This window comes from Mus musculus, chromosome 2 (genome assembly GCF_000001635.26).
Source record: "Mus musculus strain C57BL/6J chromosome 2, GRCm38.p6 C57BL/6J".
Classification (NCBI taxonomy): domain Eukaryota; kingdom Metazoa; phylum Chordata; class Mammalia; order Rodentia; family Muridae; genus Mus; species Mus musculus.
Genome location: NC_000068.7, coordinates 104,218,995 through 104,232,262, shown reverse-complemented (window position 1 = coordinate 104,232,262; position 13,268 = coordinate 104,218,995). Strand labels below are relative to the sequence as shown.

Sequence of the window (13,268 nt, the reverse complement as noted above, 5' to 3'; positions counted from 1 at the left end):
CATACAGACACACACATGCACACACATACACACACCATATAAACACAGATAGACACACACAAACACATAAATGCATACACCACATACATACAGACAGACACACATACACACATCACACACATATATACAGACACAGACACATATGCACATACCACAACACACACATACAGATACATACCACACACACACACAAACACTACGCGCATGACATTAACTTTTTAAAATTACATTCCCTTTCTTTCTACCCAAGTTGAGTATGGTTCTGAACTTTGTATTAAATCAGTACTGTATTTTCTATAAGGATTTTACACTCCCCCCACGTGTAGAGCCTTAAACGTATGCCATGTTGCTTTTCCTGTTCCAAATCTTTATTCTGCAATTTGTAATCCACAATCATATGGACTGGAGTGTCCTGTTCATTATATTCTACTATGTGACTTTCTGTAATTCATCCACCATTTATTCAGTTTACTCCTGAAGACTTTTTGATTTTTTCAGGGATTTCAGGGATGGTGTTGTGGTGATGGTTGTTAATGAAATTACTAAAAACACTTTTGTAAAACCTTTTATATCCTGTGAATCTCAACATCTATAATGTCCTGAAAATACTATAATATAATGTTGATCAGTTACTAATTCTAAAAAGTTGGAACCCTAAATGTTCCATGTTTACATGCCTGTATACATACAGCAGTGCGCCGTGTCCATATCAAAATCTATGCTTTTGCATTTATGATTATCAGTTTGTAATTCCAAAAGTTAAAAGCAAGACTCCAAATGTCTAACAATAAAGAGCTTGTTAGGCCATTTTATGAGGCAGATAGATGAATGCCATGTGGAAAGAAATGCTTCTGCTTTTGACATATGTTGGGCCATTTAAAGGGGCAAGTCAAATTGATGAGCTTCAGGTCTCAGAGATGGCTCAGCAGGTAAAGACATCGGTTACCAAGCCTGTGGACCGGGGTTCAAATCCAGGGGCCCACATGATAGAAGTAGAGAACCTGTTCCTGCCTGTTATCCTCTGACCATACATGTATCATATCTCATGTGTGTACATGCATGCACACATTAAAAAAACACATTTAAAAGTGAGGTATGATGTCATGTAGAGATTATGATGATCTTAGAAGATAATAAAGAAAAGGCTTGGGTAGAAAAATCCAAAGATTAGGAACACAATTTCCAAGATGATAACAGTTCTTTGGTGTCAGAGGAAGGACTATACATTGTTTTAATTTTTTCATTGTTTGATTTTTTTTTCATCTGAATGGCTTTTTTTTTCATTTTTGAAATTAAAATAAAAATAAAAAACCCTCTACAGAGATGTTTTAGAAAGAAAAAAAAAGTACTTGAATTTCCAAGTACTGCTTCTATCAGAGGTCACCTCCACTGTAACAGATAGGTCTTCTTTTCCCCTTTCAGGCAATTGAAGATTTTTTAAATTAGGCACCTTGTTTGGGGATAGCCTAGCATGTCCTAAGTTAACATAAAGGCTGATTTTCAAATGAGGCCAGAGCTCAGTGGAAACATCTGGAAAGCAGTTTGAGACTGGGAGAGTGATATCCAGATGTTGCTGTTTTCCAACACCCCGCCCCTTCTCCTCCCAGTCTCCCATCCCTGGGATAACAAGCTTCCTGGAACTGTGGCTGTAGGGAGGATCATAGGCCTAGTGTCTAGCCTGTCACAGTGGGTCCACTCGGGAACAGCAGCCTCAGTGCCTGGATGAGGCTGAGCCTTCTGATGGTCAGGGGCCTGCAGGGCCAGTCCAAGATGTTCTGGAAACACCCTGCCTCTCTTTCTCTAAAAGATGGTAAAGATGCAGCGAGTGCCAGGACCAAAGGACCCGGCAGAGCTGACGTACTACACACTGTACAACGGGAAGCCACTGCTGGGGACTGCAGCAGCCAAGATCCTAAGCACCATCGACTCCCAGAGGATGGCCCTGACCCTGCATCACGTTGTCCTTCTACAAGCTGACCGTAAGGAGTCTCTGTATTCACTACTTTAATGGCATTAAATATTTTCTGTGCATCACAGCGGTCCTCTAAGACCATATGAATGGTCTTACACAGTTTGGTTCTGTGAGGTTTGAAAATAATTGGCTATATTTCCTGTTAAAGCCATGGGCTCTAGGAAAGGGATATGGTTTGCAATATCTAAATGATGGTAGATAATAATATTACTTTGTCCCCAAGTGCTGTCTCTTCTTCCTCTTCAAATCCAGTATAATCTAGCTACAAAAAATAACTGCAGCTGAGAACATATTTATATGCTGGGGGAGTTATAGGTAATTTGATTCAGTGAATATTCAGTTCTCTTTGAATTATGCTTGGTACTGGAGGACATCAGAAGTGGGTGACACTTGGTTCCTGGCTCTGAGGGACAGAGTTGTGGATGCATAGAGCCATCAGTGAGACCTGCACGGGGAGGCTTTGCTTTGAAGGGGCAACCAGGGACAGAAGAAGGGTATTAAAGCCAGTACCCGCTCTGTGGCAGCCACTATAGTGCTCACTCTCTTCATTTACCTTCTGTTCTACCAGGGCTCTATTTATTCAGCTCCAAACTACAGGAGGGGAAACAGGCCCAGAAAAAGAGTAACCTGCTTACCCAGCACAGAACCAGCACATGGCCAAGACACCAATCTGAATATTTCAGACTCCAGACCTGTATTCCTAGTTATGTCCTACTTTAAGGCATTAAAGGGAGGGATGGGTGTGTATTCAAAAAATTTCATGAATAAAAATGCAGGGCAGATGTTCCAGGTGTGCCCGGAATACAAGCAGTTTAAATGGCCCAGGAAAAACAAGCAAACAAACAAACAAAAGCAGGTGGAAGATTTGATGGAAGTAGAAAGGCAAATGAAAGACCCATGGCAAATAACAGACTGTGGGGAGCTCTAGAAGATTCCTAAGCAAGAGAGTGGTTCCATGAGAGGTTCCCATTACCAAGGGAAGTTAATTGGACAGTTCTGTCGCAGATGGGGAGATAGGAGAAAACAAGATCTGTGAGGAGATTCTATGGTGTCCTTTGCATTGGGGACCCAGCCAAAGCTATAACCAAGGTGGGACAGAGAGGGTAAGGCTTGAATGTGGGAGGTTGTGTGACGCTTTAGTATTTGACAATGTGCCATGCATGCAAAGAGTATGGAAAGTCAGTCCTCATGGCTCTCCGTGATAGTGTTCACTCTCCCAAGAGCATCAGGTTGGTTCACTCCTGGCTCATGCCTTTCTTCTCCTCCTCCTCTCCCACCGCCTCTCTGGCTGTCACTAGGGATGACTGTATGACAGGTATACCATGCTTAGCTGGTACATCCTCACAGGCACACCTGTGCTCAGGAATGAATGATGGCGGCCATTCTCTGCAATCTTGTTTGTGAAATGACACTTTCAACTGAGAGCTTCTTCCCTTTCTTTCTTCTCTTTCCCTGTTCAGTTCTTGTCAGTTTCTGGCCACCACTTCCTGTGATTTGTTGTCTTCTCTACGAAGGTTCCCCAAAGTTCTATCCTTGGCGTTCATACTTCCTCCCCCCGCCCCAGCCCATCCTTGCTCTGAAGAACAAATCACAAGTAAAGGAGAGAGGTGGCGATGCTAAGCACGGGGAACTGGATGGATTCAGAGTGTTTTAAGGAATGAAGATGATGGGTTCAGATTTTTATGGCGGGATGAGGAGTAGATTTGAGGAACTCAAGGCAGACTTGTAGGTATTGGCTCAAGCGGTGGTTGTGGTTTCATTTGTTAAGATGAAGAGAGTGTGGATCTCATGACTGGGACAGAAATCAGGGAGATGGAAGTGATATGTTAAGTTTGAAATGTCTGCAAGAGGACCACACAGAAGTCAAGAGAAAGAACTGGAGGACATCGGCACACAGAGCTAAGGGAGAGGGTGAAAATGAATGGAAGAGCAAAATGGGCAAGGGTGGAGACCATGAAACTTTCCGTGTGTGGAAGAGAAAGAGTCAGCAGAGAGACCCTGGGGGATGGCAAGGGGCTGGCAGGAGGTGCTGGGGACAGTAGGGCGAGTGAGCCTGTCCCCGGGGGCATTGCAGGTAACATGGCATGCAAGGCTCCTGTGTCATATGTGCTTCAGAGAAGAGAGAGGTTATATCGGCATTCTGGCCTGTGGACATCTGAATGATTGGCAGCCTAACATTCCCTGAAAAAAGTGAGTCTGAGATGACCAACAGTCCAGTCCCATGCAGGGAGCTCTCAGGGAGAGCTGGAGACTAGAAGAACCTTGCCTGGGACCGCCAGCCCCAGGCAGGTGTGAGCCCAAGACAGATGACCCTCACACAGGGCAAGTAGTGAGCCTGAGACAACCACCAAACCAGTGCCATGGGGACTGAACAATAAGCTAGCCTGAGCCTGAGATGACCACCAGTCCTGCACAGTGCAGGCCCATTGGTGGCAGACCATGCCAAAGATGCCCCTGCCCTGCCCTGTCCTGACTGGTGCCATAATGCACATGTGGAGCATTGCACTCCTGAAACTACTCCTGAGACGACCCCCCAGACACTCAGAGACCCCAGAAGCCACTAAGAGGAGCAAGTAAGTGGTGGAGAAATGGAAGAGAAGAGAAACAGAAGGACGTGGGCACAATGAAGAGAGGCAGAACTGGAGACTGGAGGGTAGTGAGGAACAGCCTGATGTGAGTAGCTGGTAATGCCACCTGGGACCATGGTGGGGTCATAGCTGTGTTGCTACCAGGAGCCACATCTGAGCCTGTGGACTTGTAACAGCATGGGTCTGTTACCACCAAAGGCCAGGCAGATGTTCCTGGTCTGGGCTGCAGCCCAGGGACATGTTGCTGTCTGAGGGCTGTGCAGAACTGGCCCCATCCCTCACATGCGCATCCTGGGAGAGGTGGCCCTGGGAGCATGAGAGCAGGAGTGCTGACCCTGCCCCTCACCTGCTGCAGCACTTGGGAAAGCAGGCCCTGCATATCACCGGGCAGCACAGTGGAGCTGATCTTAGTGGCTGGAGGGAGCCAGCCCTGTAATATGGCAGAGTGGGTGAGGGAGAGATGCCTTCTTCACCCTTGCCTCTTGCTATCTACAGCAGGTGGGAAAGCTGGCCCTGAAGAGCTGTCTAAGAGCAGGAGAGGTGACCATGACCCTTGTCACTGCAACACTTGAGAGAGCAGACCCTGCTCCTTGCCCGGGCAGCAGGGAAGAGCTGGCCCTGGTGGTGGGGGTTGCAGGAGAGCCAGTCCTGAGGGTGTGGGAGCAGGAGAGCCACAGGCTGACCAGCTCAGATTCCTCTCAGGCCCAGATCCAGGGATTTGAACTGGCCCATCCCAACCAGCATCTACCCTACTGATGAACTGCTGGAATGCATGAGGGGTCCTGCAGATCCAAAACTACAGTATATCCATGACACGGGGCAACAGCAGGATATCCCAGAGGGGTCCCAATGAGGGTCCAGTATCGACAGGGTAGCAGAAACCAGAGGCCTCGTACCAGACCAACGGGTCATTGCAATGAACATTTGCATGCACAAAAAAAAAGTGTAGACAACACACTGACACACTACAGCTCCACAACAAGATTTTTTTTTTCTGTTGGGGTGGACGTTGCAAGGGTGGAGGGTGGGTTTGAGTGTAGGGGAGAGAAGTGGGATTGGGGCATATAATATCACAAAGAATCAAACCCATACAGAAAGAGAGATGGGGGTGCTGGTGATAGCTCAGAGATTAAGCGCACTTACTGCTCTTGCAGAGGACCCAAGTTCAGTTCCCAACACCTCCACTGGGAAACTCTCAGCTACCTGTCACTTCAGCTCCAGAAAGGAAGCTCACCTGCAACTGCACAGGAAGGAGCGAGCTGCTGTGCTTGCTTAGATTCTCAAGAGGCTGTGCGATGAGATAAAGACTGACAGTTTGGTCAGGTGGAGATTCTGGTGGCCTTTCTAGTGGTGGCTCTGGGAAGGTTGGTAAGAAGAGGATCACGGGGGACAGTACTGACAAAGGGGATATGAATAGCACAGTTGTGGGTGCACTGAGACATTGGTTGAGCATCTGTGGAGATGCTGTAAGAGAGAGTAGGTGGTAACAGGGAAGAAGAGGAGGAAACTTGCAAGGAGGTTGGACCTAGAGCACATGTGGAGAGACACCACATGGGCATTTTTATTATAAAGAGAAAGAAAACAGCACCAGGCACATTTGGTAGGTGAAGCCCGAGGATACACTCTTGATTGGTTCTGTTCTTTCCCGGCATCATGAGGTGAGGTTGACAGCTGAGCTTAAGGCTGGAGATTTGAGCAGGGACAACTGGTGAGAACAGCATAGCAGGTTGTCAAGGCAACCTCATCCTTGTGTCCCCTACTGTGTCCAGATAATTTCTTCTCTTCTGAAATCCCAGGTCCAGGTCCAGGGGAGATGGCTCAGTGGCTAAGAGAATGGAGTTCTGAGTTCAATTCCTCAAGAACCACTTAAAAAGCCAGGTGTGGCTGTGTGCACCAATAGCTCCATCTTTAGGGTAGAAACAAGACTGCTGGGGTTTTCTCCTGGGGATATCTAGAGTGAATAAGGCAGCAAGTAACTGAGAAGGCTATCTAGCCCTCCCACACCAATCACTAGTCAAGAAAATGCCCCACAGACATTTCTACAGGCCAATCTGTTGGGGACATTTTTTTTTCTCAATTGAGGTTCCTTCTTCTCAGATGACTGTAGCTTGTGTCAAGTTGAGAAAAGACTAATAACCAGCACACCAGGCTATTTCACCTGCCATGCAGCCTTTCCCCTCACTGTCCAATGCTTCAGCCTTGAGAGTATGCTCGCCACTCAGCATTCTTGTCCTGAGTAGACAGATAAATCTTCTGCTAGATGTTAGTGAGTGCCATGGAGAAGACGTAGGCAGGAAGTGTTGTGGATACTGAGGGATGAAGTGATTTAAGTTGCTGGGGGCCATGAAGAGGATCAGTGAATGGCCAGCTACATCGGAGGTGGGAGGGGACAGAAAGATTCCTGAAGCCATCTAAGACCTGGGTCCAGACAGAAGAGGGTGGGAGGCTGAGTAAGGGTGTTCACAAGAAGGAAGAGTATAAGTGGTGAGATCTGAGGCACAGGAGAGGAGCCCACCAGACTTCATAGACTGGCCCATGAGTGGAGGAGAAGCCATGGCTCAGACTGAACACTCATTACTCAGTAGAGCCCTGGGTAGAGTCATCCCACTATTTACTCACCCAGCTACAGACTCCAGTGTTTGAGAAATAAGCCTGAAACATGGTTGAGTGGATTCTTTCTCTTTTTAGCATCTATCCAGGAGGGAACCACTTAGTCTGTGTTGATCCTCTTTGGATCCTCTGGGAAAATGCTTTTGTTAAGTGTGAGCTTGAGCACACATACAGATGTAGGCTCACACTTCCATTCATGTGTGATAACTCAGAAGGGACAAATTAGAGAGGTGTCCTTTCACAACCTGTCCAATTGCCTTGGCTCTCAGTTTCTCACCTGTGGACTAGGATGAGAGCTTATACAGGCAAGGGCTGTGTCATTGTGTCTGATGCGAGGAGGCACTCCGAGCTTACGCATCATCTTTTCCTCTCTGTCCTCTACTGACCCTCTTGCAATTTAAATGACCACTCATGCCTTTGCACCCTGTCCATGGCCTCATACTTTTAGATCACACGCCAATGAATACATTACATTTGGATGACTTCAATTGACCTAACTTTAATATCATTTTGACCGCTAAAGGACTATATTAATGTGCATAAGATAAGTTTGTTCTCTCCCCCATTAAAGTAGAGGTGAAGAAATTTTATAGACTGCATCAAAAAGAAAATCATCCACCCAAACAATAAAACTAAATAAAATCAGAGTATATAACTATTCTTTTTCTACTAAGTATATGCTTATGTATAATTTGCTGTTTGTGTATGTATATATTGATAAATGTGTATGCATTTACAATATACTCTGATACACCGCATGTGTCTCTCTGTCAGATGATGAATCCCATATCCTGGTCTCCATCAGGATAAAATAGCCTAACCTGAAAGAGGCATTAGTGATACTTTGCAGAGATGCTCTGAGCTTTAGAAAATGTTAACAGCACAGAACTCACATGTAAATATAAGCTACTAAGAGCAGTAGCAATTAAATGCAATGTCAACAGAGGCACATTATCTAATGAGTTGTTTTCAGAAGTTAATAATGTGATTAATCACTGATTGATACAAACCGTGGAAAGAGAAATACTTCTATACTAATAGGACTCAGAGCCCAAGGGCAGCCAGATAACAGCCAGAACTTGGCTAATAAGGGACCAGCTGGAGTCGAGGTGGTTGAAGTCAGAAAAGGGCCAGCTAGCTCCTCAGACAGATCATCCCGTGTGGGGCATAACAGCAGGGCTTTTGTACCGCAGGGTCTAAGCCCTCAGCTTTGAAGGCCAAGCAGCTCCTAGAGTTCACTAGTTAGGAAGACTCACGCTAATCAAACATATAAGAGACCATCATATAAAGTAGATTGTAAGTAAATTAATTTAAAACACGGACTAGAATAATTATGGAGATGAGATTTTCCCTTCTAGCTTGGTCTCATTGCAACAGGTATGATAGCAGTTAATAATCTTAAGCCTTGAGCTTCTGGTTAAGTCTCATTATGGGTAAGGCCCTGTCACAGGTCCTGAGGATGCCCCATTGACCAACACACACACACACACACACACACACACACACACACACACACACTTATAGTGGTGACAGAAGATGAGTGAATGTGTTTTAGAGCCTTGCTTCTGTGACCAGGATCATGGTACAGAGACATCAGCTGAGCTTGTAGGACAGGCAGACCCCAGGAGACCCTGACGATAGAGATAGGATTTGTGTGCAGGATGCTGGATAAGCAGAGCCAGAACTTCTAGTGAAGGGATGGTGACCTGCCGAGCTGCAGAAGAGGAGTGGGGATGAGCATGTCTTAGAAAGAGCAGATCAGGGGTGGGGAGAACAGAAAGCTGTGCCCTGGGGACCACGGAGATGACTTGGTGGGTAACGGAGCTCGCTATCCAGCCTGATGATCTGAGTTTGAGTCCCAGGTTTCACCTGGTGGAAGTTGTCCTCTGTCCCCTGGCCTTAGTGACAGTGTCACCAAGCTAAAGCAGCTAGCTAAGGCCCAACAGCCTGCCACCCAGCCCCAGCAGCTGTATTCAGGGCGCGTTCCCTGCCACGGGCAAGGCCCTCTGGATCTTTGGCTCCTCTCTAGATCACTGCAGACTTCACCTCCTTCCGGTGAGTCTGCCTGCAGGCATCTGTCCGTACTCATGTTTTTCTTATTCTACTTCTGAAACTGATCCTTTTGATTTGGCTGAAGTATTTCCTAAAACTCCCTGTGTGTGATCCTGGGAGGGGCTCACTCAGTCCACACCAAGCAAGTCTCCCTTTTCCCACATTCTCCTAGCATAGCATAACCAAACATTGAAATATTTATGCAGTAAATACCTGCCTTAGTCAGAGTTTCTATTCCTACACAGATATCATGACCAAGAAGCAAGTTGGGGAGGAAAAGGTTTATTCAGCTTACACTTCCATACTGCTGTTCATCACCAAGGAAATCAGGGCTGGAACTCAAGCAGGTCAGGAAGCAGGAGCTGTTGCAGAGGCCATGGAGGGACGTTCCTTACTGGCTTGCTTCCCCTGGCTTGCTCAGCCTGCTCTCTTATAGAACCAAGACTACCAGCCCAGAGATGGCACCACCCACAAAGGGACCTCCCTCCTTGATCACTAGTTGAGAAAATGCCTTACAGCTGGATCTCATGGAGGCATTTCCCCAACTGAAGCTCCTTTCTCTGTGATAACTCCAGCCTGTGTCAAGTTGACACAAAACTAGCCCCTACAATACCATGTGCCCAAACTTCTAGAACCTGCAGTTAGCACTCTACTGTTGCTTTTTACCCTGTGATAGTGATGTATTTTAAAGTGAGTCACACACTCAATCCTAAACACGTAGTAGGCGTACCACTGCGCAGCATTTCCTCTCTGCTTATGACACTGCAGTAAAATGTATACACAGTGGGGCTGTACAAATCTTAAACGTGTGATCTGATGAGTTTTGACAAATGCATACAGCTGCATGAACCAAATTATCATGGTATAGAGCATGGCCAGCTCCCTGTCACCCCTTCGGAGTTATAGTCGTGCCCTACCCCTGGAGACACCTGCTGTTCTCATCGCTTATCTCCCCACTTTTCTTTCTTGTTACTCCAGTTTTGAGAAGAGCCTGATTCTTGTGATTAGTCTGAGGCCTTTCCCAGACACCATTCCGAGGGCGAGCCATCTACCCAGGCTGCATTTTCCACTGCTCGTTCACTGGGTGATGTCACTACTATTGTTTGAGTCATCTTTTGGTGGCTCTTACCTCCTGACTCCAATGTGTGTGTGTGTGTGTGTGTGTGTGTGTGTGTGTGTGTGTGTGTGACTGGAAACTTGCCACGTCACCTAGTCTGGCTAGCCAATGAGCTCTTGAGATTTGCTTGTTTATGACTCCCTCTGCTCAGTGCAGGCAAACACAGCCATACCTGTATTTCTGCATGCGTGCTAGAGACTTAAATTAAGGTCTTCACACTTGTAAGGAAAAGCTCTTACCCACTGAGCCCTCTCTCCAGCCACTCCAACATCCATTTCTAATCCTCGCAGGTTTTTTTTTTCTCTTTTGATAATCACCAGCAAGAAGAGTGGACACTAGTTGGCTTTCCTCTTTCTGCTCTTAGTAACAGTTTAGCAGCTCGTGTCAACTGATCCTCTGTGGGGAACCACAGTCTAGCCACACTATAGTTTTACAGACGAGGAAACTGAGGCTGGGGGAGCTCAAGCAACTTGCCCAAGGTCACACAGCTGCCAGGGCAGAGGCTTTTGGGCTCAACCTCTTGTGTCCTTGCCTTGGGTTTGGGAGTTATGCTTGCTCCTGCCTTGGGTTTGGAGTTTTGTCTGGGACTCTTTGTCATGTGCTTCTCCCTGACTCTCCCCCACAGCCGTGGTAAAGAATCCACCCAACAACCTGTGGATCATCGCTGCGGTGCTGGCTCCCATCGCCGTGGTCACCATCATCATCATCATCATCACTGCTGTGCTTTGTAGGAAGAACAAGAACGACTTCAAGCCGGACACCATGATAAACCTGCCGCAGAGAGCGAAGGTACATGTGGGCATGGAGAGGCCAGGAGGTCTGCCCAGAGGCTCTACCTGCCTTTCTCTGCCTTTCTCCCAGGCTTCAAAGGTTATCAAGTACCTTCAGGAACATCATCACAGCCTCGTTTTGAAGGAGAACCTTTTTGTCACCGTCAGTACATAGCACAGCTTCTCTGCTGCCAGCTCTCTCCCACAAACACTTTTAAGTGATTGATACACAGGGCATCTCTAGACATCACCATAGCCTCTCAGATAGAGAAACTGAGGCACAGACAACCGGCAGCAAGAAAGATGTGAAAAAGGCCTTAGATATCATTTAATAATTGAACCCACCTCCTTGTTCTAGTGAATAGAAGCTCCTTCAACCCCTCCTGGCTGCATGTGGCAACAGGACTGATGGTAAACCTAAGCCTGTAACTGAGCCTCCCAGCCTCAGGTGTGAAGCGGTTACAAGGTTGCTTTGGGAGATCATGAAGTTGGCTCCCAGGAGTGAGATTAGTACCCTTTCAAAATAAGCCCTGGGGAGACCTCTAGCCTCTTCCACCACATAGACACACAGGAAGTGAAGATTCTCCAGCCAGCAGTGAGCCCTCACCAAAGCCCAGATGTGCTGGTACTGTATCCTCAGCCTTCCAGCCTCCAGAAATCTGCCTGCCTTTTCTAAGCCTCTTGATGAATGGTATTTTGTTGTAGTGGCCCATACCGACCAAGACAAGGTCTATTGATGCCTACACAAACCCTGTTTGGAAACACGGACTCCCAGAAGTTTCTTTGTTCCACTGGTGACTCTGCTTCAGCCATTGTCATGCGGGACAAGCTATAGGGTCATTGTCATGCGGGACAAGCTATAGGGTCATTGTCATGCGGGACAAGCTATAGGGTCATTGTCATGCGGGACAAGCTATAGGGTCATTGTCATGCGGGACAAGCTATAGGGTTAGGCGGGCAACTACCAAATATCAATTCAGTAGCTCCAGAGAGCCTGGCTTAGAGCCCCGTCCTTCCTCTGTCATCTACATGTCTCTTCTCCACCTCCCTCTGGTGACAGGGGAGGGTGGACTGAAGACATTCGGAAGGCTAATTTTCCTGTCACATAGCTGCCTTTGTGATAGTCCCTGCGGGAAATGTCCAATCTGTAATACCCGGTGTTTAAATAACGCCTTACAATCTGCTGGCTCTTCTAGGTCCGTCACCTCATTTGTTCATCACAGCTGCCCTGGGAGGCAGGTCACAGTCAGGGCAGGTTTCATTATTCTCACTTAAGTGCCAAGAAATCTGGGGGAGAGACATCGGGACTTGTCCAGGCACAAACAATGGAGGGGTGACTAAGGCCTGCATATATCTCCCTCTCCCTCTCCCTCTCCCTCTCCCTCTCCCTCTCCCTCTCCCTCTCCCTCTCCCTCTCCCTCTCCCTCTCCCTCTCCCTCCCCTCCCCCTCTCGTGTTTGTGTGTGCACACATGAGCATCTTGTGTATACTTGTAAATGTGTGTGTGTGAGCGAGTGTTCATGTGTGTGTTGTGTGTACTTGTTAATGTGGGTGCGCATATGTGCACATGTGTGTGTGTGCATGTGTGTTGTGTATGTTTGCGTGTGCACACCTGTGTTGTGTGTGCCTGTGTGTGTGGGCATATATGTGTGCACATGGGTGTGCATTGTGTGTACTTGTCAGTGTGTGTGTGTGTGTACCCCTCTTTGTACATGCAGTATGTGCATATGGGACCAGAGGTAATATCAGATTAGGTGTCTTCCTCTATCACTTGTCATCTTTGTTTTTTCAGTCTCCGAACCAAAAGCTTACTCAATGGGCCCAGGTTGGCTGGTCTCTGCACTCCCCTGCCAGCTCTAGGGTTACACATCTTTTATATGGGCACAGCAGGTGCTTTATCGACGAGCCACCTCCCTGGCCCTCTTGGAGCTCACTCTATGTTAGGTACCTATCCACACTCTGAGACCTGGGAGGTTCTGCTCCCAGCTCTGCACCTCTGTCTAACCTCCATCTGGCCATGTAGACATGAGACAGCAAGTTCCCACTCCCTCTGACTTCCTGCACATTGCAATTGTGTCAGCCACTCAGCTTGGAGGGTCACACTGGCCTACGGTCTGTTTGCATGAGCACAGCTCACTTGACTTTAAGAAATCAAAGGTA

At 47.2% G+C, this 13,268-nt stretch overlaps 1 protein-coding gene and 1 non-coding gene across 9 annotated transcripts in view; both read left to right on the top strand.

Moving 5' to 3' along the window:
- Window positions 1-13,268, top strand: part of D430041D05Rik (RIKEN cDNA D430041D05 gene) — a 268,798-nt gene that overhangs the window by 179,608 nt on the left and 75,922 nt on the right. For all 8 annotated transcript variants that reach the window (XR_866274.3, XM_006499487.4, XM_006499483.3 and 5 more), the window contains 2 exons: window positions 1,808-1,979; window positions 10,965-11,128. Coding sequence is in view for 7 of the 8 variants with exons in the window: in XM_006499487.4 (XP_006499550.1) it covers window positions 1,808-1,979; window positions 10,965-11,128 (336 nt within the window). In the remaining variant the exon portion in view is untranslated. The remainder of the gene's footprint in view (window positions 1-1,807; window positions 1,980-10,964; window positions 11,129-13,268) is intronic.
- On the top strand, window positions 4,025-4,151 carry Gm22501. The gene has a single exon (XR_003954235.1). It is a non-coding gene; the product is annotated as a small nucleolar RNA SNORA17 (small nucleolar RNA).